Below are 27659 nucleotides of genomic sequence, written 5' to 3'. Positions count from 1 at the left end.
CAGAGTTGTAACACTATGCATCCGAGACAAAATGTTGATTTGCATAAATACACATACATGCAAGTTGTCCAAATGAAAATGCTGAAAATCAATGAGGTTACTAACCCCGGGAGTGTACTAGTCAAGATGACCTACTATAAGGGCTATTAGTCATTTAAGTTTTCCTTCCTAAAATTCCAATTAACATTATTAACCTATAATTACGTACTCATAAGATAAATTAAAAAATAACATAAGCAAAGAAAAATGAAAAATGACAAGGTGTTCCATTAACCCTTTGCTTGCAAAAATTTACACCCAAATTTCTTCATCATCAGAACCTGGTACTTCAGCTCCCTAAGGGATTGTTTGGTTTTAGAACTGTTTTTGTTTTTACTTTTAATTATAAAATTGTCACTTTATTTGCATTATGTTTTCTATTTTCAAAAATTACTTACAGGAAACAGAGAAAACTAAAAATATAACAGAAACAATGTGACATTTTTATAATTAGAAATAAAAAAGTTTCCTGAAATCAAACAACCCCTTATATTCTTAAAAGGACTAAATTAACAAATAAGTATGACAATCAGTAATGACTTTATTACATCCTATCATGTACAAATGCTCCATCTAATGGACTAGTGTGCTCAACAAAAAGATATAACTCTGCAACTCCACAATGTTTCATGCAATTCTTCTCTTATTCTTTTGGATGTTTATTTTCAGCCTAAACCACTGGAGGTTGTGACTATGAGTCTATGATGGATCTTAAGACTCAGAATTCTAATGACCATCTTAAGATCGAGGATTCAAATGACCATTTTGAGACTGAGAATTCAGTCTATGGTAATTTTTCTTAGCATCCTGAATGACTTGTCTAAGTTCTGTGTACATTTTGACAGAACAACTAGACAAAACATTTAATTGACGAAGAAATCGAATCAAGCTTTCTCGAAATCTATCAAAACCTGAAATCCAGTCCTCTGAGATGTCATCTCTCAATAAACCATCTGCTGATTCACCACCAATATCAGGCTTCCACATTGACATAGGAGGATGAGCACCTTTTTCTTGGTTCTTGTCTTGGCGTGGTAAGAACCGAGCGGTATCAGCCGCTAAACTCTTCATAGAATCCACAACATCCTTTACAGGTAATGTACTAAGATTTTTCAACCAGAACTCACAGGTGGCATATATTGGAGGGCCACAATGTCTAAGTTCAGTTTGTGGTCTCCTTTTTCTCTTAGATGATTTTTGTTGGAGATGAACACATTTGTGAAGCCATCCATTTATAGCCTCCAGATAGGATTTCTGAGCTTCAATCCACTTGGTAAAGCTTGATGAAAGAGAGTGCAGTTCATTTTCAAGATAGGCAGTAATCTGCCGACGTAATTCAGAATGCATGGAGATTCTAGCATGGCTATCATTATATGCCGCTGACATGATCTGAAATTGATGTCTGTGACAATCATACATCACTTCCCACATTCGATTCAACCTGCCATCAAAGTATAACAGAATCAGATGAAATACAAAAGCAAGAACCTCATACTAATCAACCCCAACTAAAGTTATGGACACGTGTGAATTGTACATCTCAATGATAGAAAAACATAAGTTGTTCACTGATCCAAATTCAATAACTGGCATCCAATTTTAATCATACATCTCAAAAAAACTAGTAATCTTGAATAATCAATTACTAAAAGTTAAAACTTAACACTAAAACTTGGAAAACTGACAATTGTATTTAACTATAAGCTTATTTCCAATTTAGACAAGGTTTTTAATGTTGACAATCTTTTGGCAGAAAACCTCCATAAGGTTTCAAGTGCAGAAAGTCCACTATAGGGAATCAATGTGCATAATTTGTTGAGTTCAAGGAGTTGTGTTAGCAAGTTTCAAAGTCCAAGGGAGTTTCTGTACACAACCCATTATGGGGTGCTACATTTCAGCATGAAATTAACACTGAACAAAACAAGCAAAACCTACAGAATCATACCCGTCAATCAACTCCTCAAGTTGTGGCTGAAGTTCTTTGTCCCGTAACTCCTCAATCCTCTTTGATATAGAGTCTATCCTGTGAATTGCAACTCTGATTCTTGAGTGCAGATCCTTGACTGTGGCACGAGTTTTATCAACTGCTGAGGTCTTTTGTTCTTTTGATTCCAGTTGCCTTAAGATTTTACACTTCATGTCATATTCCTTTCTGACAATCTCACTAGCCTACTTGCACAAACAAACGAAGTTATTAGAAAACAAACAGATTTAAACAGTTTGGATATTTGAATCGCTAAATTTAACATCATATGTAACACTATATATCATTGTTTCTATCTCTCTCTTACTTTTTATCTTTTTTGTATACACACGTCCCAAAAATACACTACAAATATAAAGGTGACACATAAAGGTGTCCACTTTAAGGCTACAAACAACAGTTTCCTTGTTTAAAATATTTAGTTGTCAACAGAATAACTTCCGGGTTTAGTCTAAGATCCAAAACAAGAGCGGCAACATACTATTATCTTAATGTAACATACAGAAAATACATAAAGGTTGATGTAATTATTTATAAGAAATACATGGTACCTTCACTTCATCATAGAGTTTCCTTTCCCAAGCGTATAGCCTATCCAAGGTTGACGCATGGCTTCCAGAGATCATACAAGAATTATCAAAGAGATTATTTGTATGGTCCTCAGCATTGTCTATTGTGTTCGCTCCCAAAGGGTTTCTGGATGAGGACGATCGGGAAGATGCTGTCCTATGCCAAGTTAAGTACTTCACCGTGTTTTGAGCAGGTTCTAGGATGTAAAGAAGGAAAAATTAGGTGTTGAATTCCAAAAACAACTTTAGGAATGAATATCTAAATTACAAAAAAATGGAATGGATGCATTTCTTGTAAAACAAGCTTCAGAATCATAAGGTCTAAAGTAATCTTATCTTCTGAAATGAGTTTCAATTTTAACAGGAGAATAGAGAATGTTATTACTACCTTGCCGTATTTAAACAGAAAGGAACTGAAAATGAGTTCTAAAATTTCTAGGAAAGGAACAAAATCAATTACATCTTCTAATAAAACCCAATTCCTTAGATTCTCTACATCACAGAATCCAGAACATTCAACAATTTCTTGACCAACGCCAACAATAGCCATATTTAGTACATGGATTTGCAATTTGAATCATTCTTGCTAGGGAAAATGTGTACTCTTGGGAATACTTTAAATTTCAGAAGTAACAAGAAATTGGTTCGACCCAACAAGGTCAGCAGTGTCTAGGAAACACGAAAGATCAATGGTAAAAATGACTTAGAAATTACCTTCTGGAACTTGGCTTGGGTCTTCCCCACATGAGAAACAGGCCTTCAAAAACAAGGATACCACAGAACCTTCTGTTACAATTAAGAATTCCCTGGTTAAAACTTAAAACCATTTTATTTTAAAATAAATTACAAAGCAATTAAAAGAAACTTCCAAAACCCTTTTTGAAACAGAAACTGAAGCTTGCTAATATCAACTTTCAACAAGAAGATATTTTAGTTAAAAATGTATCATCATCTCAGTTATTGGACATTCATACAGTGACTGTCTTTAGCCTATTGGGTATATCCTTTTTTATCTTTTTGGCCAAGCGCCTATAGAGTATATCATAAGTAGTGGCATGCATTGCAAAACTATGGGGAAAAAAACAACTTTTCATTATCCAATCATTTTATTTTACTTATAGAATACTAAGAAGTAAGAACTGCTAATATTTAATATTCACCAGATGATAGTCGACACACAGACAGATAGAAAGAAGAAAGCCAGAAAGATTACTTTCTTTTCCAGGGAATATTGGACGAAAGTGAAATTTATTTGCTTCAAGCATCCTTGGAACCTCTTTACCAGATTCTGAAGCTTTAATAAAGAGACCTTCAACATCTCTCATGCTTGAAAAGAAATTCTTAGGAGCAACTTTGTTTTCACTATGATTTTCTTTCTCCATTGATTTGTTTGTTTCAGGTGGAGGCAAAGCTGCCACAGGTTCTGTCTTTAATGAAGATAAATTAGGAGACTTCCCCTTCTCTCCATTTACTAATTCAACTTCAGAAGCTGAATCTCCTTTCAGAGGCCTAGTTGTAGGAGGTGAAACATTTACTTGAACATGGTTATTGGCTCTATTCAGATTTTCAAATCTTTGGACTAGAGTTTCTGCATTAGGCTCTTCATCAAATTCATCTTCAGAGTCCCTAGATTGTTCCCTTCCGTGAGATGAAGCCTTCTCTTCGTCATCTTCTAACTCAGGAATCCCTTCCTCCTCTCTTAGTCTTTTTATATCATCACCATTCCCTATATCTTGTGGCATGCCCTTACTTTCTTGAAAAGAAAATTGATGATCAATAGGATGAAAAAGGCCAAAGAAATCCCATTGTGGAGTTCCAGCTGGAATAGAAGAATCTTCAAATGCAGCTGTTTCAGACATTACAGTGTCATTCTGTGGGACAGTGCCTGATGATGTTACTGTTGCTATAACAGGTACTGGTGGTTTTTCTTCAATTTTCTTAGAAGAAATAGTGCTAAGTCTCATATGATTTGCTTGGAACTTACTAGAACTAGAAGGAGAGGGAGTTAGAGAGAAGGTTTCAGGTTCAGCTGCATCTATGTGTTGTGATCGTGACACAGACGGTGAAGAGAATGAGAGGTTCTTTTCAGTTAAAGCAAGTGGCGGTGGTTGCTCTGGTGTTGCATTAGTGGAGGTGTATAAAGAAGGATCAATTGGTGCTTCAGGTTCTGTGAATTTTCTCAAAGCTGTTCCTGTATTCTTCAGTGATTGGATATATGAAACATGAGCAGCTGCTAGTGAGCAACGCCCATCAAGTGCTTGCCTTACAAACTTCTTCCTTTCACGGCACAATTGCAGTGCCTTATCATCCTCCATTTTGGAGTTTGAGGCCCCCATTATCCCGAATCTAACTTACTTAAGTTTGGCTTTCCCTTTATGGAAATTCTCAACCTTGAGTTCTATCTGCAAATTCATTCAACATCAAATCAAATATATTAGACAAAAAACAAATGAATTATGTACTAGTAGTAAACTCAGGAAAGGCCAGATTGTATTGCATTTGTAAAACATTGAAAAAAAAAAAAAAGGACTAGGATCTAAGAAGTGGTGGAGATGATAATGGTAATTACTGTGAAATGTCACCATCAATTTTCATGTGGACACGCAAGCAAAGAAAAGTGCATCTGATCTGAGGAAAACAGTATTGTTAGTGGAATCATCACTACATCAAAAAACACCAACAATTGCTGAAGGAAAACCAGCTCAAACTTCAAAAACTCAAAGAAAAAGAGCATCCACTATACAAAGAGAAAGCAACATGAAGTAGGGTAGTAGAAAGTTGAAACTAAAAGCCAAAAGAGAGTGTCCAAAACCCAATGCAAGGCACAGAGAGTGCGTGAGATGCATAAAGCAACGGAGGCAAATTTCAAGGAAGGGATAGACAACCCAACTGCAAAATCGGTTATAGAAAGTGGGATTTTTTTTTTTCAGTAATTAGAGAAGGAAAAAGAAGTTGGATCAAAGGCTCTTCACAGTTGATATAGCATGAACAAGGAGGGTACCCAAAAAGCAAAAATCAAAGTGAACCACCAAAAAAGAATAATGGAATTTGGAAAAAGATGGAAATTTTGGTGGGTACCGAACAAGGGTGCAGTGAACCAAAGCTGCACACTAGGAACTTGGATTTCAGCGATGACCCATATAAGAGAATCAATGACAGAAATTGGATTTGGAAAAAAGAAAGGAATTTTCAGAGTAGAGAGAGAAAGAGAGAGAGAGAGAGAGAGAGAGTAATGAAACTCATTCACCCCATGGCTTCGACCATGCAAAAGAAACATAGGAAGACACAGACATCTGAGTGAGGACAGTGAAGCCCACTTCAATGTGGGTCCCACTGTCTGTCGAAAGTGGAGCGTGGGAACACGCGCTTGGAGCATCCAATATTCCAATGCCCTAAAATTTAATAATAATTTGCAATAGCTTTCTCTTTAAAGGCATCTAATTTTCAACCATTCATTTTCCATCCAAAAGTGTCTAAATCAATTTAGGTGTATTCATTTTATTCTTTTAGAAGAATGAAGAAAAGAAATTCAAAGCTTTGATTAAAAATAAAGTTGCATGTGTGTTGGGTGAAGTTTGTTCTCTAATACACCCTATTAGCATTAGCATAAAAAGCATATCAAGGTACTAATTGCTTTTGTTGAAGCTGCTCAGACTACTACTTTTAAGGAAAATGTTTCTTAAATTATGATATAGATACTTTCAAGTATTTTTATTTGAAATATATTTTTTAAATATGCACACAACATAAATTTTTTAAATATGAACACAAAAATTAATTTAAATAACATAATTATTTTTTAATAATATATTTTTTCAGTCAAATTCTTAATATTACGTGTGTGTTCAATTGAAGGTGTCAAATTTAATAAATTTATAATTTTAGTAACCCTATAACCTAGACTTATACTTTTAATAATTTCTTACAAATAAATACTCAATTCATCAATTTAATTGATACATTTGTATTTCTATAATTTAAAATTAATTCATTCGAGACTATACCATTTTATTTGAATACACAACATATTATTTTAAAATATAAACATTTATTATTAAGTTACATAACCTCTTAAATATAGATTATCTAAATTCAATAAACATAATTATTAAATAATATTGCATGATTAAATTAACAAAATGTAACATTTATAAAAGTTGTTAAAAACATAAATTTATCAAATTTTATATATATATATATACACACACAATTTAATATCACATAATAATTCATAATTATAAAAAAGTTGAAAAAAAGAAAAGAAAAGTTGGACAATGGAGAAAGAGTGATAATTGGGGAGAGCACCGTCTTTGCTGTGGACATGTGATTAGCTTTTTGGCTTCATCACCTTTTTCTTAGTCATCCCTTTCATCTATGCTTTACTTTTTCTATATTACAATGTCATCACATTCTTTACAGATAACAATGGTCATAATATAAAATTAATAATTCATTTTCTCTTTATAAATTTTAATTCAGTGATAATTTTTAAATAGTTAACATAGTAACACTATCATTTTCAATAATCTAATTCTAGCTCAATTCAAGCATCAACCTAACAATTCTTACTTTAAATGGAAATTATTTATTTAGAGTATGTTATTTGGTACTAAATAATTTTTTTTATCAATGTCTCATAACTAATCATAATTATAAAAGACAATGATATTTTTCATCTTTTCATTTTAAGTTATTTCACGAAAAAAAATTCATACAATTTATCTTTTTTATTTTTTTTACTTTATGGGTAAAACTATTCAAGTCCATAGGTGTTGTGAATACAAGATACCTTACGAGGAAATTTGGGTCTAAATGGATTAAATGAGGTTATATTAGTTTTGCTTTTTATTTTTTCAATGATCAATCCAAATTGAATTAACTTTAAAAAATAAAAATTCAAATAACTCAATCAGAAAATAAAAAAATATAAAATTAAAATTAAGATAATTTTATAATATATATTTAAAAGTATGGAATATCAATATGTCATTTTTGGTGGGTAAAACTTTATGCAACAAAAACATACACAATCTCTCCTTTTCTGTACTGCCACGTGTGCCTTCAAACTAGTACACGTGTGAGTGACACTGAAAGATTCCTTCGTGTGTGGTCAGCAAGTAATCGGTGATATAATTTAATTTAATTTCACCTATTTAAATCGAATAATAATAATAAATTAATACATATATTTAATGAAAAATAGAAATTAATGATTTACTTTACTAATAAGAAAACAGTAATATAATTAAAAAAACACGAACATATAATTTATCATCTAATATGAAATTTTTTTAATACATGGAAAAATACTGAATAGAGTAGAATAATAAATGGCAAGTTTTTTTATTATACAATGCATGGATACTTTTATATTAATAATAATATTAAAAACATAAACAATTAATTTAAATAAAAAATGAAATATAAGTAACATAAACTAAAGAGGGTAAAATTAATTTTTTATAAAATTAAAATAATCAATTTAAATGTGATAATAATTCAAATTTGAAATAATAAATGGATATTTAATAAATAAAATTTAAAAATTTAATTTAAGAAATATGATTTTTGAAAATCAACATAAAAGGTAATTAAAAACATAATTAAGAATTTTAGGAAATTTTAAAATATTTAATAATTACCAAGTAATAGAGAAATTATGCATTCCAAAAGAAATGTCTTTATATTTAAGTTAGAAGAAAAAAAAAATTAAATTCATAATAAGAGGGGGATTTATTTAAGCTTTCAATTTCAATACTATGCACCTGAATATTGAAGTTTGGGACACTTTCTACTTTTTTTACTTTTTATTTATGATAATTTAAATATATTATATTTTGAAAATATACAACTTTATGTATTGTTTATTATTAAATTTTTTCCTATAAAAAATTGCTACAGTATATACATGTATTGTTATGTTGACTAAGAGGCTGTTGAAATGAAATTCTTATATAACATACAAAATTTATACTATTTTATATGTAAACAATAATTAAAGTACATTATTTTTAAAATTTATTTATATCCAGATATTTAAATTTTATTATTATTGAAATATTAAAATAAATTAACTTTTAAAAAACTTTAATTTGGGTGTTACAGTGATTAATAAAGTCCTCACTTGTTTCCAAGTTTTAAATCTCATTGTCATATTACGGTGTCATAAGGAAAATCATATATAATGAATTCCCATGTATGGGATTGGCATCAAGGAAAAATTTTAAGACTAATCTATATAATAATTATTTCCTTTTATGATAAGTCAACTATTAATTGAAATTAAATTATAGCATCAACCTGATAATGAACCTTCCATATACATATTAAAAATAATCTAATATAGAAAATCCTTGAAATCAAATTATTAATTTTGCTTAGTTGCTTACCATATAGAGACACAAAATTGAAAGGAGTGTAGAGTGGTTTTGAAATATTTTTTAAAAAAATAATATTTTTATGAAAATTAGTTGAATAATTTAGTTGAAAGATGAAATGTTTTTTAATTAAAATTATTGAGTTGTTTTATTGAAAAAAACTAACTAAAATTATTTGATTACATTTTTATTTAATTTTAATTTATCATCTAAGTATGAATATTTAATTTAAAAATTATATCATGATATATTTTAACTGCTTAACGATGTAAAACATGAGTGTTTTTTGCAGTAAAAATTCAAACCTATTATCTTGTTTCTTAAAATCTAGGGTCAAACATAACCTTTTTTCTTTTACTATTTTTATTGTGATTTTAAAACATAATTAGCAAGTATATTGTATTTTAAAAAAAAGGTAAATATATATAACTAGCTTAAATTTAAAAAGATAAAGTATGAAAATACTTAATTTTGTTGTATAGATAAATAAATTTTGATATAAAAGGGAATTTTTAAAATTAAAATTTAAAAGTAATTAAGGTCGATATTTTTTAATTTAAAATATTAACATAGAAGTTAATCTGAAAAAGAAATTTCAATGTGAAAGGAATGTTTAAAAATAATTAACAATTTGAAAAAATTTTAAAATATAAAAATAAATACCAAGTAATGATAAAATTACACGTCAAAATAAAAATATATATAATAAAAAACGTTCTCATTTTTAAAATTAGAAACTTAAATTTAGAATATAAAAATAATTTAATCAATATTTCAATATTTGTAATAATTGGCAGTTTCTTGAGGAAAATTTAAAAAGTACTTAAATTAATTTATTTTTGCTTTAAAATGTGATTTTGATTGTCCGTGTTGCTAAATCTAGCAAATGTTTAACGAGTCTATTTTGTTTTTGTTTGAGCAATTTAATTTTGATAAATTATTATTACACAAAAAACATTTTATAAATTTAATGATATATTGATACATCAATTAATAAGTTTGACAACTTATGTGTTATTAAATTTAATGCATTAAATGATATTTTATTAAAAAAATCATTAAATTATATCTTAATACAGCATTGGCTAATAGTATAAAAAATTATTGACACAATATACAGTAACTTTTTCCTATTTTAGAAAATTATACCAAACATTAAATCTATATTTTTGTAATAGAATAAATTATACTCCAAACTTTTAAAAAATAATTGTCACTATAAGGTTTTACATAAAGATTAAAAATTTCATTAAATATTAACAATTTTACATAATATATGTTTGTTCACTGTATCACCCTCTCACTCAGTTGATTTCCACTGACATTTCACTTAATTGAAATCTCAAAAAAATAAATGTAAAAATGAGAAAAAAGGGAAATTTTTAATTTTATAAAAATTATTTTAAAATAGTTAAAACATTTAAATTGGCGAGTCCTCAAAATTATTGAAAATACGGAAATCATCAAATGAGTTTTTTAAAAAATGTAATTGTTTTAAGTTGGACAAGATAATTAAAATTGTCGAAAACATCAAAGTTTTATTGAAAATTTAGTGGTGGTTTGCTTATAGAAAATATTTTTTATTTTACTTTTAATTATAAAATTTCCATCTTATTTCTAACTTATTCCTCTTTTTAAAATTTTGTACATAAAATAATTAAAAAATATTTGTACTATTTCTGTATAAATTTTTAAAAATAGAATAGAAATAAAGTAATAATTTATGATTAAAAGTAACAGTAAAATAATATTTTTGAAATTAAATAGTCACTTAATTCTTAATGTTTAAGATTTTACATTCATTTTTCAAAATTTCCATATTGTCCAAAATGATTCAAACACGGCTTTGACGAAAGTTGATTTCCCTTGGCATCAACAATGCATTTGCATTAATATCATTCATTATAAGAGTTTTTGAAACTGAAAAGAGCTTAGGATCCATTGATTATAAGGTGGAAAAAAATAAAAATGCAAATATAAGGAGATTCCTCTCTAGTGAGAGTTACAAGCATATAAGTATATAAAAATTTATAGCATAAGATCATATATAAAAGACATTCAATAAACTAAAAGGAGATGCATCATCATTCAAAGGTGTAGGGAAAGATCCAAATTGTCCTTATCAATGTTCTCTTGTGCATCATTTTTAATCTTCAAGGTAGAAAATGGGTGCTTTCCATCTTTGGAAAGAAGAAACTCTTTCATCTTTGATTGCATTCCCTCGTAATAATTTGGTGGGGTAAGACCCATTCTTGGCCTTTTTGAAGCACTTGCTAAGTCATTTTCTTGAAATTCCCATAAGGGTCGTTTCATTGCTCTCTCAAGATTCAAGTCCTTGTAAGAAAGCATGTCCAAGTTTTGAATTTGAACTGGAGGCAAGAGCCCTGGATTAGCATTATCCCTCACATTATGAAAACTATTCATGCTAATCCTTGGATTAGGATTAATCACATTGCTAAGCCCTGAAGGGTTATTCCTTTGATGGCTTGTGCAAAGACAATTTGCTCCATTTGCAAGACTTGGAAAGCACTTTTGGTCATGAATGGTAGCTCTTGTTGAAGGATTTGGAAAACCATTTGTGTGATGGCCTTGTAAACCCACACAATTGAATGGGAATTTTTTAACTGAGTCTACATGTGGTGAAAAAGGAACCACATTATGGGAACCCAATTGCCCTTGAGGATCACTTGGAATAGCTAAAGGCAACATTCCACCATATCTTCCTCCTCCTAATATGGGTGCATTGTTGTTGCTAGAGGAGGCATGAGGCACCATTGATTGAGTCTTGCCATCTGCAAAATTTTTCTCTTGGTACTTTCCTACATGTAACATTTATTAAAAAAAAGTAAATCAAATAAAATAATTAGTAAACTTTTAGACACAACATGGTTGTTCACATGACATGTGGTCTTCAAGAAAATATTAAGATTAATTGAAGTTGTTACCTTGAAAGAAATTGATAGGACGAGAATAATCTTGAAGTCTCTGCTGAGGTACTCTTGAGTTACTCCCAAGTGATTGATAGTTATTGAGCATTTGATTGTAACAATCACTTGTACGATTGCTTACATTCTTTTGAACCATATCTTTGTTGGAACCCAAAAAATAATTCATCATGAATGAAAAGCTTAAAGAAAACTCAGAAAGAAACTATTTCACTCTATATGAAAAAATCTATATTCTCGTATCTTTTATATTAAAAAAATTATTTCAAAGCTAAAAGGAAAGTAATCTAAGAGTAACCGGATACTTAATATACCAGTTGATGTGTACGAGTAGCGTGTATATCTCTACTCGTAAATTATATCAACTAGTATAATATATATCCGGTTACTCGGTTTATTTTGAGTCTTAAAATGATATTAATATTATGATGTTAAATTCTTTCACAATGAAGATGTAAAAATTATAAAATAAGATTTTTTTTAAATAATACTAACTTTGAAAAAAAAAATATATGTAATAATATTTAAAATAGAGGATACTAATTAATGCTTGTAAAACAAAACATTAAAAATATATTTCAGTCTTATAAATTTTACACCTCCTGATAAATGAGGGTGCCTCATTTGATCTTCTATTCATAATTAATGATTGCATTATTTCAGATTCTAATTTATGTATCTTCCATTAATGGACAGTGTTTTTTTTTCTTTCCTTTTATGCATTCTCTTCTTTCCGTTAAGGAAAACGTTACAAATACTTATATGGAATAAAATTGAGTATAAAATTAATTTGAGCAAACGTTTTTTATTTTTTTCATAAATAATTATAATATTGCCTCTTCTTGTTATAAATTAATTTTTTACTTTTAAAGATTTATATTTAAAATTTTGAATAAAAGTAACAGATATTTGTCATGTAAGAAAATGGCTGAGTAAATTGATTGCTAGAAGGTAGGTGTCTTCGACCCACTGATCAATCTTTGGTTTGGCATGGTGTGTATTTTAATAATTTTTTTTTTTTTTGCTAATGTGTATTTTAATATTTTAAAAGTTAGTCACCTGACCTAAATAATACATTTATATGATATATATGATTTTAAAAAAAACTATTGAGAAATATATATTTTTAGATTATTATAAATTAATTTAAACTCATAAAGTTTCGCTTATAAATTAAATATTTTGAATAATTAAAATAAATAGTGTGAACAGTGTAATAAGTTAACTAAATAATATACTATTAAAAAACAATTCAAGAATCGTAAAAATAGAATAATAATTAAAATGAATATTTAGCATTTTTTGAATTACATTTATTATGATGTCTCAAAATAGTAAACAAAATAATTTTTTTCAAGTATTTCACAATAAATTGGTGATACTGTTGTGATAAATTAGAAATTATTAAAATGGTAATGATAAAAGTGAATAGTATATTGAGTTACAAGCTCAAATGCTTCTTTAAGTAACAATTAAAAAAAAAAGACAATTTATTTTAAGAGAAGATTAATAATTATAATTTTTATTTAAGGCACTCAACTCTCAAGTTATGTTAAGCTAATTCATGATGAGTCGAGTGTATCTGCAAGTTCAAACCCCTAATTTTCAATTACATTTTTCAAAATTTATCACATAAACTACAAATTACAGTGAAATAATTTCTTGCAAGTGCTCGACAATTTTCATTCTTTATTTGCCAGGACGATAGTGTTTGAGATCTTCATCTGAATTCAATTTAACGTATGGTCTAAATGAATTCATTCAATTGGCTCAGACAACCTTATTTACCACAAACTTTAATACCCAACGTCATTTTTATCACTATGTTCTCAACTCTTATCTTGTTTTTGTCATTTTGTAGGTATGAATTAAATTCGACAACTGGCAGAAAATGGTGGGGGACCATAGAATGCTGAAGAATACGAGTCAAAGTACGGGAGCCACACCTACGCCGTCTTGAAGCAGAAAATGGATTGCTGCCAAATCAGAGGTCATTGTTCTACTTATTTTTATCTATGGAATTCGAAACTGTAGTAACTCAACCATTTTCTAACCTAAGAGTTAAAGCTGACAAAATAAGTCTATTTAATCTGACCAGTCTGAATCCAGCTGATAAAACATGAAGTTTAAATTTTTAAATTTTTAATTTGAATTAGATATAGAACTTTTAATTTGATCAAATCAAGTCCAATATAAACTAAACCTGTAAGAACCTGCAAAAAGATTTAGATGAGTAGAGTATTTCATTTCATTAATTCTACCAAGGTTTGTGTTTCACTCTGATTAAATTATTATTGTAATCTTGTATTCCCAAACCAGCTCTGTTCTCATCATTTAAAGACTGTTTTATCATTGTGCAAATGTGACACGTTACGAAACAAGATGAATAAACGAAATGCATTTCGTATAAAATCCCAATGTCATGACAACAGTAAATTTTAGCTGCAATAAAAATTCGTTCTTTGCCCTTTAGAAACAGGCTTTTCATATGTTGGAGGAAACGCTGAATTTGCCAAATCAAGATTATACAGTTATAAGATATAAGGGGTACCCACAGGTACATAATTTTGTGACAGTATATTGGAGACTCACTATATTCTAATCAAAGTAATTTTGCAGCCCCCCAAAAGAAGTAATTTGAATATCATTAACTTCTCATTCTAAATTCATTGCACACCCACTTTAACTAGACAGGAATAAGCAATTATCTAAGTAGCAACATTTTTTTTTCTTTTAATACAAAATAGAGACAATACTGTGACAACGCTCAAAAGCGTGTAATTAAAAGACGTGTGTATATCTCACAAGGTAATGATCTTCCTATGTGCATGCTCTCCAATAGAACCTAGTTCTCCATGATCATGATCATGAAAAATTAGGGTCAAGATTCCTACTAAACACAGCACTGAACCAACAAGAAGTTTGTCATACTTCTCCACCCAGTGAAACTTCAGCTGACTAGCCCCATAAAATGACAATGCTACTAGCGAAGTCATCACAGATATTGTGCTGTAAATGCAGTACATGTAAAGCTTGGTAACAGTAGTGAATATCCAAACAGACATAACACTTTTGCAAACTTAATTGGCATCTAAACCAAACTAGCATCAACCCAGAGTAAGAAATTCTGTGCCTTCAAGATTATGCATCTTTAACACACAACAACATTTAAATTCAAATGGAAGACAAAAATCAGGATTCTTACTATTCTATTAAGTAACCCGAATATAAAAAAGTAGTCAAGGGATTTGGCTGGATTGTGATGGCATCTCAAATTCCAAATAGTTTGTAGTACCAAAGCAATAGTTTGTGGTCTTAATGTCAAAACACATTTTCATGATCAGCAAGTGAAACCGTTCTTAGGAGCCTTTGCTTTATTCAATGCTATGGTCAACATCGGAATTTTTAATATCACCATTTTCCAATAAATAAAATATCATATTAAATAATCACACAAAGGAAAAGAAAAGAAAAGAAAAGAAAATTATGAACATTAGAAAAATAAGCTCATAAAAGCAGAAGGCAAAAATTCTTTACATTTAATGGAATTGATTAATACCTGAATAGCAGCACTATGATGGCAAGCACCATCATGGAAGATGAATTTCCAACAGCAAGAAATACTGGAAGTGTTGTAGCACAGGGAGACAATGCAGGAACAAGAATTAGTCCAGCTACAGCCATTCTCTCCATGGGTTGGTTATGCGAATGACTATGGCCGCCCTTTCCCACCAGAAACAACACTACATAACTACCACCAAGAAGTACAAGCAAAAGTGAAGCGAGCTTATGCACTGTTTCTTCACCAGCAATGGTGTTTGCCATGGTAATTGCTGTTATACCAAGCAGTGAAGTGGATATTACGTGCAAAATTGCTCCAAGTGCAGCTGCATGAAATACAATGAACAAGGTTAAAATTCACTAGAAGACAATCCTGGAACAGTCTTCTGTCTTTGTATTTGAAACAAATTAACATAAAAAACAATAACAAGTCCTGGAAAAGCTGTTTGACATCCTTAATTGCTGTGGCTGAGTTGATAGTGAAAGAAGCAACGATACCACTAAGCTAATAGCTCAGAAGTCCAAATATCTGATGCATTTTCAAATGCAGCTTTTGTGCAAAACATCAAACTTAAAGTAAAATGCTAAGCCTAATGTTCAATGAAGCATATATGGTTTCCCTCAAATATAAAAGAACATATCACAACAAAAATTTACTAGATCCCACCAATAAAAAATATTGACTTCAATGATCATTGTTATATTATTGGAATGAGTGGTGGCCTAATTCAGCTTTATATTTAACTACTCAAGACTTTGCACAACGAATTCAACATTTTGCCACCGATGCCTCAGACTAAATCTGTGACCTAATGGGGCAGAAAAAGGATGTGTAAACTCATAATCTAATCACTAGATTTCAAGTTTAAACAGAAATAAAGCCATGTATAAGGTAATTTTTCTTGTCTCATTCACTTTACTCACACAGAACAATTATCTAATTCAATCAAAATTGTCTGATTTGTCACACTCAAACAATCATCTGCTACAACAGAACAATGCCGAAGAAAACCAGAGTTCCTAAACCCATATGAAGATTCAAACATGAAACACACCAAAAAGCACAGCAAAGTTTTAATTTTTATGAAATTTAGGAGGACCCAGAAAGCCGAACTTAGAATTAGGAAAAAGGGGATCTGAGAATGAAATTGGGGAACGTACTGACAAGAAGGGTTGTGGAGAGAGTCCATTTCTGAGCACGACCCACAATGGAGAAAGGAAGCCAATGTGTGGGAATGAAGGAATGAAGAAGCGAAACGGTGGCAATTCCTCCGATTGTGGAGAGATCTTCGGCGGTGAAACCAGCCATTACACGCACCCAAAAAGGGATTATTTTATTCTTCAGATCTATTCTATTACTCAAATCCACAATCAAATATTCTACACAACACCCCAAATCTTAGTAAACTCTAGGAGCAACCAGTGAATCAAAATATGCTCATCGGTACGCATCGCTAAAAAATGAAAAAATTATTATTTAAAATTGTTATTAATACACTTTTCTCGTAATTTGTAAGAGTTTAACTTTTCTGTATTATTAATATGAACTATTAAGTAATTAAAATCGGTGATATAGCCATTAAAATAGAATTAAAAAAAAAAAGAAAAGAACAAGTTCATTTCCATGGTTACGATTTATCCTAATTTGATATTTATTTTTTAAAAGAATACACTAGTTCGATAATTTTTAAAAGAAATTATTTAAAAAGGGTGTTTTTTCGTTTCTTTGAATTTTTTTCTATAATTTTTTTTATATTATTGTGAATATTTAGTTTTAGCCTCAACATCGAATAATAAAAAATTGGCATGTAAATTATTTAGCAAGATAAATTAAAATAAAAAATCATAAAAATATAAAAACTTGAAAAAATAAAGTAACCAAAACTTTAAAAGTTCAAATATAGACTATTTTTATATTTAAGCTATAATATAATTCAATTCAACCTATTAAGCTTCAAGTGCCAGTATTTTTGTTTTACAAGTGATTGTATTAAAGTCAAGTAAAAACACGCTGAACATCCAGGGACTACTCTTTGAAGCGTAAAAAAAATATGAAAAAACACCTATGAGATAAATAAATGTGCAACCAAACACATGCATAGTAAAAATTAAAAAGTATTTATTATATCTTTGTATTTCTAATGTAATAAATATTTTTTAAAAATATTATTTTTAAATACTTCAATTCAATAATAAAGAAAGATATTAACAAGCATTTTGGTTTTATTTAGTTTTCTGTTCTGTAAAGTACATACACTTACGGAATGAATAGGAAAAGTAGCAAAGCACTAAGCTGAATGTGAATACCTTCTAAGCATATACACTTGATGAAGCTTGGATGTGAAAATCTTCATCTGGTATCAAATTTCTACATGATTCCTCCAAAACATTATCCTTTTTATGCCCATTTTCTGACATTACTCTCATTTTATAGTATTTGCTTTGTGAACATTATTAAGATGAGACGTTGCTTTCAACCTTCCAAGCAAACTTTTTTTTCCTTACAAATACTTGTTGAAAATTTTGTCTATAGTGATAAGTTACAATATGAAAGTAGTTTCTCATATCATTTTATTCATGTGATGTTGGGATGTTGTTCTAAGAAGGAACCTTGTTCACCAGATAAATAAATAAATATGAAGGAACCTTGAAATATTTGTAAAATGATTTTGTTTATTCATTCATCTAGAGCATATAATCAGGGTTCACATGAATAGCATTTCTTGACAGGGCATTCTGTGTTGACATGTACAGAACCATATACTCATTAATCAAGGCTAAGATGTATAGCACTTCTGGACACGTGATTCTGTGTTGTCATGTTCAAAAATGACAAAGCTCAATAATTAGGCTACTTTCTAGTAGTTAACACTGTCAAATTTAAGGATGATCACTTCGTTATTTAGTGTGTGATTAGACATTAGATGAATATCTATAAATGGTTTTAATTTCATAAATTAATTTTTATTAAACTGAGTTTGAAATAAAATAATTTTTTGTTTAGATTCTTTCTCCAAAAAGTTGCACTAATAGGATTAATATCTTCTGAATAATTTAGATCAAAACCAATATTGATCAAAACAAAGTTCATGTAATGCACAGCACTCTAAAACATGGTTAAACTAGGTTTTATCTACCAAAAGTATACCGTGTTAAACATGGTTCCATCTAACCGCAAAAGCAATTTACAGGTGGGTAGGTGTCAAATTTGCTTTTGAGGACAAGAAAACATCATCGTCTTTGCAGACAAAAATTATTAAACAAGTTAGAAGGTAGCAGAAAAACCAGTTGAGAAAAGAAAATTGACGTTTGACTTGAGCCAACGCATATCCAAACGTACGTTAAAACACCCCATCTTTTTCTTTGGTAATTATATAAAATGAATTTAAAAATTATATTATCCTAATCCATAAACAAATAAAAATATTTAACAACTCATCACAATGATTCCGAAAAAAAGAAAGAAAGAAAAAGGGTACCTGAGAGTGACCCGCAAATATCATAACACCAAACTAGTTTGGAAGCTTTGTCAAAAAAAGAAAAAAATTAAGTGTAAGTACTCGTGATATTATTTTTTAATTAGAATTAGAGTTTTATTTTGTTAAATTATGCAATAAAAGTTAACATATATTATTAAAATAAAATTCTATACCCAAATCTTTTTCTGAAAAAAAAAAAAAGTTTAATAGCTTCACACGGAAGCAAAAAAAGGTCACTGTCCTTGGTTCATTAGTCTCCATCTGACCTTTCTATATTAATTTTGTCTTAACTTTTAAAACTTGCAAATTCTATGCAATACACGACATTACATCACAACACTTTGTGTTTGGCCCAAAGTTTTGACTTATATTTCGTAGGCCAGCTCCCAACGCTTTTCAACGCTGACACTAACACTGTGCATTGGCTCTTCTTGTGCTTTGGATCGCCATGGAAGATAAACTAGCAACAAAAAGTGAAGGGCAGCCCATAAGATGTAAAGGTGTGCTATGCATGATTCACTAAAACAAACATACATAAGTTCTATGCTCTTTTTTATTATCTTTTTTAAATGTCTTTCTTTTACTATGTTTCATGTGTTCATATATGACTGTGAATACTATTTGCGAATTGTAGCTGCGGTTTGTCGCAAACCAGGTGAGCCACTTGTTATTGAGGAGATTATTGTGGCGCCACCAATGCCTCGTGAAGTTCGGATTCGGATTATATGCACATCTCTTTGTCAGAGTGATGTTACTTTTTGGAAAATGAAGGTTTCTATGTATTTTTTTTCTTTCTATTTAAATGATTTAAAACATTTTTCTTAGTCAATGTCTTTCATGTACCGTTTTTTCATTTTCACACTTTTTCTTTTGATTCTATTGATTTAAATTGTTTTGGAGGTTTTTAGTGATTAATGATTTTTTCTAATTTACTTTCACCTGTTCTTTTAAGGTACCTCCTGCCATTTGTCCCAGAATTCTGGGTCACGAGGCTATTGGGTGAGTATATAACTTTTTTATATTCTTATTTTCGTAGTTCTGTTTATTGAGAAAATGTCTCATTCATAATGAAAAAGGAATTCCACGATTACTTATTTTTATGGTCTTCCTGTATCAACACAAGATTTGTGCTCTTTCTTAGGTAGCATAAACTTTTGTGCTTCAATATATAAATGTTTGCTCAAAATTTGTTGTGATCCTTACTTCTGACAAAAGTGGTTTCTACACTGTGTTTCTACAGGTGCTAAGATTTTTAAGAGCCACCTTTGTAGTCTAACTCTCAAGAGTAGTTAATTTCCTAAATCCAATTTATAGAGAAAGGATTGAATAGCTATGAGACAGATTCTAGTTTTTCAATTTTGAGCATTGTTTAGTTAATAGGAAAGGGTATCCGCAAGCCTTCAGAGACACTAATTTGAATATTGATTTATCACTAAAATTTACCATTAATTAATTTTCCTCATCTTTCTTGGGTTGGTTGCCAATGATTTTCCACCTTGAATCCCCTTGTATTTTCCCTATACGTTCATACATTTAAATTACCACTATGGCACTTGAGGATGTGTTCCAATCAATTTTTATGTGATCCAGGGTTGTGGAAAGTGTAGGAGAGGATGTAACTGAAGTTACAAAAGGAGATGTGGTTGTTCCAACTTTCTTAGCTGATTGTGGGGAGTGTATAGATTGCAAATCAAGCAAGAGCAACCTCTGTTCAAAGTTTCCTTTTGAGGTGTCTCCATGGATGCCCAGATATGGCACCTCTAGATTCACTGATTCAAAAGGAGACATCATATATCATTTCCTATGTGTTTCTAGTTTTAGCGAGTACACTGTGGTTGACATTGTCAATCTAACAAAGATTGATCCGGCAACACCACCCAACAGGGCATGCCTCCTCAGCTGTGGTGTATCAACTGGTAATTTGTCTAAAAGATGCAAACATTTAATAAAATAAAGTAGAAGATTTATATCAGTTATAAAATATAAATTATGGTCAGAAAGTAGGTCATAAATAAATACAAGGTTGTTTTTACATTTTTAGGGGTAGGTGCTGCTTGGAGAACAGCTGGCGTGGAGCCAGGGTCTACAGTTGCTATTTTTGGGCTGGGAAGTATTGGATTAGCAGTAAGGACTCCTCATTCTTCATTAAATACTTTGTAGTTTATAATACTGAAATGCTCATTAATCATTGCAATTGATTGGTTTCCTAGGTTGCTGAGGGAGCTAGACTTTGTGGAGCAACCAGGATTATAGGTGTGGATGTCAACACAGAAAAATATGAAATTGGTAATGGTTTGTTTGTTTAATAATATCACTGTAAGCATTTTGTCAAATAATAATGTTAAATAATTTTGTTTTAATGTTTTTATTATGTAATTGACATTGTGTTTGTTCACTGCTCTACTCAGGAAAGAAGTTTGGAGTGACAGACTTTGTTCATGCTGTCCAATCTGAAAACAAATCTGTGAGCCAGGTTGACCCTCTTCTAGGCTCCAATCTTTATTTATTTTAATTGCCTAAAGTCCTGAAATTTCCTTTTCATATGTGATTTGGATCAGGTCATCATAGAGATGACTGGTGGGGGAGCAGATTATTGCTTTGAATGTGTTGGTATGGCATCATTGGTGCATGAAGCATATGCTTCTTGTAGAAAGGTCTCTCTCTCTTTCTCTCTCAATGCTTCTTGTAAGCATTAATTGTTGAAACTAATGCTTTAATTTGCATACAGGGTTGGGGGAAAACAATAGTTTTAGGGGTGGACAAGCCAGGATCCAAGATGAGCTTTAGCTCTAGTGAGGTCCTTTGTGATGGGAAGAGCCTCATGGGAGCTTTATTTGGAGGACTCAAACCAAAGTCTCATGTACCCATTCTCCTTAAACGCTACATGGACAAGGTACTGTGTGCACTTTCTTTTATTTATATATTTTAGTCTATGCTCTTTGTGCCCTCTATTAATATGTACTGTAAAACTAGTGATAATTATGTAAAATTAATACTGACATAATACCAAGTGTTCATGATGCTTCTTTTTAGTAAATTTCATCTCTAATTATTTACAGGAACTGAATTTGGATGAGTTTGTCACACACGAGGTGGAGTTCAAGGATATTAATAAAGCTTTTGATTTATTAATTGAAGGACAATGTCTCCGATGTGTGATTTGGATGGACCAATGAGTCCATTCTGTATAAGTAATTGATGATTTGAGCCCTTGAAATATGACATCAATATGTAAGATATTGGATACTCTTGTTATTTTATATTTGATGAAACATATTCGATGTATTAAATAAAGTTGCTAAAGCAGTTGATTCACCGGTAAAGGAATTGTTAAAGAAGTTGGTGTTATTCAATGCTTCAAAGTATCTTAGTGTGCATTACCATAGTTACTTGGTAATTACCATTTTATATAAGAGAAAGACCAGAAACACACTCTTTTTAATACATTTTTAATTATTAATCAAAATTTATTGAAAAATTGTATATATATTTTTATAACACTTTGTTGAAATTTATTAAAATAAAAAATTACGTGAATTAATACCAGAGAAATGTTTGCTCTCCTACCTATCATCTGAGTTACTAGCCCAATTTTTGTTTATGGTGTTGCTGGTTCAGGAAAATGCTCAATGTTCTCTCTCATATATCCTAATTTAATAACCCACATGTCACTTTTTACTCAAATTTAATAACAACTCTATTACCCTCTTACATAAGTCTCACAACTTATCATAATATTTTAATATTTATCGATAATTCAGTTTAAAGTGTCAGTATATTTACAGGAACTGAGTTTGGATGAGTTTGTGACACATGAGGTGGAGTTGAAGGACATCAACAAAGCTTTTGATTTAATGATTAAAGGAAAGTGTCTTGGATGTGTGATCTGGATGGACAAATGAGTCCATTCTTATATATGAAATTGTTGCAATTCCTAATTCAATGAAATGGAGCAGAAAAAGTAAGGACTCATGATAGTTCATTGATCATTGTAAAACAGAAATGCTGATTAAGAATTGCATAATGGTATGTATCTAAAGCACCAAAGTGTGCATATGGGTTGCCACAACCTTGGACCTGATAAAGCTCCCAATGGTATTAAGGAAAAGCTTAGCATCATCACACGCTCGCCCACGCGCCAACTTCTTATACAAATAGCTCTGAAAAGTCATGCGTTGGACGTACTCATCCCCACAGAGCTCCACCAAAGCCTCCCTGGACGCGTTACTACCGTAGAAAACCCTCTGCAAAAGATCCAAAAATCTAAAAGTGCTAACATACTCCGCATCCCACGGTTTAAGGTACTCCCTCCTAAGATCACACTCGTCGATCATCATCGCACCACCCTCCGAAGCCTTTACGACAGCGTTTCCGCACATACGACCCGATTTCGCTGCAAAATAAATACCCTCACCCGAACACTTGGTAACGTACCCTGCAGCGTCCCCTACGAGTGCCACGCGTCCTCTGACCCGAACCCGACGCGGGTGCTCCGGAATCGGGTGGGCCTCAATTTTAATCACTTTTCCACCGTTGATCTTCGGCCTCACTCTTTCTCTGATAGCGCGCTGGTACAACTTAATATCCTGCTTGCACCGCACCGTACCCGTCCCAACTGCCACGTGGTCACACTTGGGGAAAACCCACGCGTAGAAATCTGGGGATACGTCTTCACCTACGTACATCTCCGCGAGATTTTCGTAATACGCCATTTTCTCGTCCGGTAATTTGATACGCTCCTGGAACGCGATGGCGCAGGTGTAGTCGCCGGCGCCGATCGATTTCGCGACGCGGCTGTTGGCGCCGTCCGCGCCGATCACGACGTCTACGGCGAGGGAGCGCCTGGAGGAGCCGTTGGTCGTGTAGTGGACGGTATAGGGTGCGTTTGTTGTGGCGGGAAGGTCGAGGCTAGTGACGAGGCCGGAGACGGCGGTGGCGCCCGCGGACTGGGCGCGGGAGCGGAGGAAGGAATCGAGGACCTCACGGCGGAGCATGGCGATGAATTCGTGAGGGTGTAGGGTTTTGCCGAAGTCGACGGCGATGTTGGAAGGGGAGAAGATGCGCATGTGCGTGACGTGGCGGTCGATGAGGTGGTGAGGGATGTTAAACTCTTCGAGCATGCAGAGGGGAATGGCACCGCCGCATGGCTTCGCGACCGACGGCGGGTTACGCTCAAATAGGAAGGTCTCCACGCCGCCGGAGGCTAGGGCCTCCGCCGCGGAGGATCCGGCGGGGCCGCCTCCGATTACTGCCGCCCGAAGCTTGCGGCCGGTGAAGGATGGGCGAGTGGATTTGGAGGCTGTGATGGTGAGGGAGTGAAAGTTGGATTTGGGTTTTGGGGTTGGAGTGGAAAATGAAGGTAAATAGAAACAAGTTCCAATTTTTGCAGCCATTGAGAATGGTGAAGAATGAAGTGTTTTGGTGTCTTAGGATTTTAGGTTAGTGTCTGTGATTTAGGGTTTTTCTCCAATTTGAGCGTGGGTGTAATAATTTTTTACATTTTCTTTACTAAAGTTGAACAGTTGGTATCTTTTTCAAGTTCTTGTTTGTTTAGTATTGTTAATGCATACTTTAAATCGAATTCAGCGGACAAAGACAAATGTTGTCAGCACCAAAACCCGTTTTGTGCTGTTGGATTATAATAAAGAAATGGTTTTCAAATCAAAACCTGGCAGTGGGGTTAGCCTATGGCTTTATAAAAATGTTCAACTCCAAATTGTTCTGAAACTTTTCTTTATGAGTGAGTTTTTGTGTAGTTTTGTAACTGCAAAGGTAAAATTGCTAGATTTCCATGTTCACTAATTCATGGATGGTGATAGGACGGCAAAGATTAGGGATTGGTTGGCCAGACCAGGCTGCATCAGCAAGGATGGAGTTGACTGCTTGTGAAGGGTTGTATAAATCCCACCAAATATGGGTTGAAGCTTGATCACAGGCCATGTCCATGGAAACACACCCTATCATTGCACCATTCAGACCAAGTCCGCAACATGCCCTCTTTGCGTCTTCAAAACCTGTACAATGAAAGAAACACTTGATTAATTTATTCACATGGCTGCTTGTTAATTTCAAATGCTTGAACATACCCAACATTCAGCATAGGAAACTCTCAGTTCTATTAGCCTGACTTTCCCAATAATTGATTTTGGACTCGTATTATGAGTGTATTTGGTTTCATGTTTACATGGTTACGGATTCACGTTTACTTCAGCTTATGCATTGAATTCACATTTGCAGTTTTTTCGACGTGTTTTCAAACTCACTGTGTTTGCTTATTCTGCCATTCTATATAACCTATAGGTGAAGTTATATAGAGAAAAAAAATTTACCATAAAGCCATGGTTTATTGATAATCTCCATCATTCCACTGTATACATCACAGAACACCATCTGAGCATCAGGAAATTCGGCATTAAGTTTGGCTATTTGTTCATCCAGCAATTTGTTGTATTCAAAGACCAACTCATTGACATGTTCCACGCAACTGTTACCGTTATAATCTCCACCTGATGTGTGATTCGACTCCAAGGCTATGCGAGGTGTGCATCCCAAAGGAAGGATTCCCAAACATATGATCTTCCTCGCATTTGCATCATAAAGATACCTGGCAGCATTTGCCATTTGGTTGACCAAAATGGTAGCAAAATTTTGGGGATTGTGCTGGAACATTTGGCTTGAAGAGTTATGTAGGAGTAGATCAATGTAATCCTCTTTGCCAAAGGAAAGGAAAAATATGGAAGATTTTGTAAATTGGAGAGCAGTGTCCTCGCTCAGCTGCAGTTGCAACAGCTGCATAGTCTCAGAAACTTGGCGTAGTTGTTGGGTGAGAGATTGGTGGCTGTAGCTTCCCTGGTTCATGATTGTAGCCTGTGTTGAACCAAAGTTGAGACCACCAAGAACCTCTTCCAGAGATCCATTTTGACCATAAAATGGCCGGATTGATGTCAATCCAATCTTCTTAGCTACAACAATGATTCCAATACTACTCATGTTAAATATGTTATTATGATCACTAAAGAAGGTTTCTGATAGCAATAATTTAAATAGATCCATAATAAAAAGGGTCTATACTAAGGGTATTAGGTAAAATGGGCCTGATGATAATTACTTAAATGATTTAATTTCAAGGAACATATAAAATGTAATAGACCATATGTAGAGGGAGAGGGAGAAAACTATTAAGAAGCTTATAGTCAGTGCCTCTTGAACTGCATTGAAATAGTTGGAAATTATCATTTCAATATTCTAGTTTTGCAAGAAAGAGTCTTTCTGTACCTACAGTAGGTCTAGAGTAGAACTTCAATATTTCTTGAATAATAATAATCTTTTGCCTAAATTCTTGGTACTAAGTATATCAGTTTCTTTTTTCCTATCACAAATACAATGGTTCCAAATTATAACTTCTGCATTATCCTGCATGTGGGATTTCATCTGGTTTTGCCCAATTTCCAAGAATCATGGAAGCAGTCTAAATGACCAAGAAAGAGAAATAAGAAGAGATAAAAGAAAGAGAAGTACCAAGAAGTTGAGGAAGAAGGGTAGCATCAGAGCCATTACATGGATACAAAGAGAGACGACCGTGAAGCAGAGGGTAGAACAAAGTGTTGTCTCCACAATCAACCGAGGAATCACCTAAAACATACAATGCCGATACATGTGAGCCATTCTTCTCATTATCAGTGGCAGTTGGTGGTGTATCTGTGTATTGTCCATGCACTATGCTGAGAATGCTCATTATCAGAACAGCAAGAAGAAAATGAACAACACCAAACCCTCTTTTTCTCATATTGTTTTCCTACTTTGAACAATCAATTTCCTTTGACCCTTGGTGTAAGAACTGATTTGCTGCTATATTATAACGTTGGTGTTACATGTAAAACATAAGATGGAAGGATAAAGAAGCTAAAGATTTGCAGGATTATCTCAGTCTAGAAGTATGAAGGTACTTTGCAGCATTAATCGCATTATAAAATAGTTGGAAATTAAAGATTGATTAGCTTTTCTTAAAATCTTTCCCACTTGATCATAGGAGAAGGAAAACAATTCCATTCATAACATGTGCAGTCATTGGACAAATTGTGTTCTTGTTCTTTTATTTTTGAAACACCACTCACATTTTTCTCACTTCTCAACAACCTTCATCAGCAAAATTGATGTTTTTATCCGTTCTTTTTATTTACGAAAGGTAAAAGAACGGATAAAAATGAGTCATTATGCTTTGGAAGAAGCAGCAAGAAACATAATACTCACCCAACGAAAAAGTTCGGTCTTGAACATTATGTAATTTTACCCAAAATTCAAATTAAGAAGCTTCCGGCGACAAGATTCATATAATCTAATTTGGGTGAACTTATTTAAGAGAAAAAAATTAATATAAAAATAAATAAATAGAAGTTAACTTAAATTCATAAAAAAAATAATGTATTTTATTACTTAAATTTTTGACTTATATCAATACTTAATAAGTTTATCTAAATTCTACCATAACCTTATTGTCTATTTATCAAATTTCTTCACGAATCCGATCTAACTGCGGCTAATAAATTTTACAGATTTCAGTTATTAATAAAAATCAGTTTTTAGTCCCTCTTTCGTAAACTGAAGTTAGAGCAATTCTTCCATGAAGAATGGATAAACACACTCATAACTAGTGCGCATATCGCAGTTACATTTTAGTGAAAAAATATATATACGATGGGCTATCA

General features: G+C 32.0%; 5 protein-coding genes across 6 annotated transcripts; 1 reads left to right on the top strand and 4 right to left on the bottom strand.

Moving 5' to 3' along the window:
- Window positions 1–248: 248 nt before the first annotated feature.
- LOC113846786 (nitrate regulatory gene2 protein-like) lies at window positions 249–5869 on the bottom strand. 2 transcript variants are annotated; one of them, XM_027475425.1, is made up of 7 exons: window positions 5405–5834; window positions 5162–5220; window positions 3806–4994; window positions 3307–3378; window positions 2575–2789; window positions 1985–2208; window positions 251–1480 (listed from the first exon to the last, which is right to left on the bottom strand). In XM_027475425.1, the coding sequence occupies exons 3-7, from the start codon at window positions 4926–4928 to the stop codon at window positions 778–780; spliced, it is 2337 nt and encodes a 778-aa protein (XP_027331226.1). In that variant the 5' UTR covers window positions 4929–4994; window positions 5162–5220; window positions 5405–5834; the 3' UTR covers window positions 251–777. The 2 variants fall into 2 exon arrangements, with proteins under 2 accessions (XP_027331225.1, XP_027331226.1); XM_027475424.1 differs by having other exon boundaries at window positions 249–1480; window positions 5162–5869.
- Window positions 5870–14398: 8529 nt separating this feature from the next.
- LOC113846787 lies at window positions 14399–16993 on the bottom strand. The gene is made up of 3 exons (XM_027475426.1): window positions 16637–16993; window positions 15474–15801; window positions 14399–14923 (listed from the first exon to the last, which is right to left on the bottom strand). The coding sequence occupies exons 1-3, from the start codon at window positions 16782–16784 to the stop codon at window positions 14716–14718; spliced, it is 684 nt and encodes a 227-aa protein (XP_027331227.1). The 5' UTR covers window positions 16785–16993; the 3' UTR covers window positions 14399–14715.
- A 2373-nt stretch (window positions 16994–19366) lies between these two features.
- On the top strand, window positions 19367–22243 carry LOC113847783 (alcohol dehydrogenase-like 7). Its single transcript, XM_027477059.1, has 10 exons — window positions 19367–19454; window positions 19589–19725; window positions 19907–19953; window positions 20545–20870; window positions 20996–21078; window positions 21165–21240; window positions 21363–21427; window positions 21513–21608; window positions 21683–21847; window positions 22014–22243. The coding sequence occupies exons 1-10, from the start codon at window positions 19403–19405 to the stop codon at window positions 22128–22130; spliced, it is 1164 nt and encodes a 387-aa protein (XP_027332860.1). The 5' UTR covers window positions 19367–19402; the 3' UTR covers window positions 22131–22243.
- Window positions 22244–22918: 675 nt separating this feature from the next.
- On the bottom strand, window positions 22919–25422 carry LOC113847511 (geranylgeranyl diphosphate reductase, chloroplastic-like). The gene has a single exon (XM_027476665.1). It carries the CDS (start codon window positions 24345–24347, stop codon window positions 22989–22991), a length of 1359 nt encoding a protein of 452 aa, XP_027332466.1. The 5' UTR covers window positions 24348–25422; the 3' UTR covers window positions 22919–22988.
- LOC113874527 (GDSL esterase/lipase At1g71250-like) lies at window positions 24736–26740 on the bottom strand. Its single transcript, XM_027512749.1, has 3 exons — window positions 26473–26740; window positions 25284–25916; window positions 24736–24968 (listed from the first exon to the last, which is right to left on the bottom strand). The coding sequence occupies exons 1-3, from the start codon at window positions 26738–26740 to the stop codon at window positions 24736–24738; spliced, it is 1134 nt and encodes a 377-aa protein (XP_027368550.1).
- Between the last annotated feature and the right edge of the window lie 919 nt (window positions 26741–27659).

The sequence above is a fragment of the Abrus precatorius genome, unplaced genomic scaffold (assembly GCF_003935025.1).
Source record: "Abrus precatorius isolate BTA unplaced genomic scaffold, Abrus_2018 Scaffold8, whole genome shotgun sequence".
NCBI lineage: Eukaryota > Viridiplantae > Streptophyta > Magnoliopsida > Fabales > Fabaceae > Abrus > Abrus precatorius.
Note: the sequence above shows the minus strand (reverse complement) of the source record. Positions and strands in the feature narration are given on the sequence as shown.

Bases quoted from the DNA above. Each gene is read 5' to 3' on its own strand.
- LOC113847783 (XM_027477059.1), top strand. From the start codon at position 19,403: ATGGAAGATAAACTAGCAACAAAAAGTGAAGGGCAGCCCATAAGATGT. The intron at 20,871-20,995 runs GTAATTTGTCTA...TTACATTTTTAG, and splicing joins CAGCTGTGGTGTATCAACTG to GGGTAGGTGCTGCTTGGAGA. The intron at 21,848-22,013 runs GTACTGTGTGCA...AATTATTTACAG, and splicing joins TTAAACGCTACATGGACAAG to GAACTGAATTTGGATGAGTT.
- LOC113847511 (XM_027476665.1), bottom strand. From the start codon at position 24,347: ATGGCTGCAAAAATTGGAACTTGTTTCTATTTACCTTCATTTTCCACT.
- LOC113874527 (XM_027512749.1), bottom strand. From the start codon at position 26,740: ATGAGAAAAAGAGGGTTTGGTGTTGTTCATTTTCTTCTTGCTGTTCTG. The intron at 25,917-26,472 runs GTACTTCTCTTT...TCATTGTTGTAG, and splicing joins CCTTCTTCCTCAACTTCTTG to CTAAGAAGATTGGATTGACA. The intron at 24,969-25,283 runs GTAAATTTTTTT...TTCATTGTACAG, and splicing joins CAATAAACCATGGCTTTATG to GTTTTGAAGACGCAAAGAGG.
- LOC113846787 (XM_027475426.1), bottom strand. From the start codon at position 16,784: ATGGCTGGTTTCACCGCCGAAGATCTCTCCACAATCGGAGGAATTGCC. The intron at 15,802-16,636 runs GTACGTTCCCCA...TATTTCATGCAG, and splicing joins CTCCACAACCCTTCTTGTCA to CTGCACTTGGAGCAATTTTG. The intron at 14,924-15,473 runs GTATTAATCAAT...CTGCATTTACAG, and splicing joins ATCATAGTGCTGCTATTCAG to CACAATATCTGTGATGACTT.
- LOC113846786 (XM_027475424.1), bottom strand. From the start codon at position 4,928: ATGGGGGCCTCAAACTCCAAAATGGAGGATGATAAGGCACTGCAATTG. The intron at 3,379-3,805 runs GTAATCTTTCTG...TAATTGTAACAG, and splicing joins AATATTCCCTGGAAAAGAAA to AAGGTTCTGTGGTATCCTTG. The intron at 1,481-1,984 runs GTATGATTCTGT...CTTTGATGGCAG, and splicing joins CTTGAGGAGTTGATTGACGG to GTTGAATCGAATGTGGGAAG.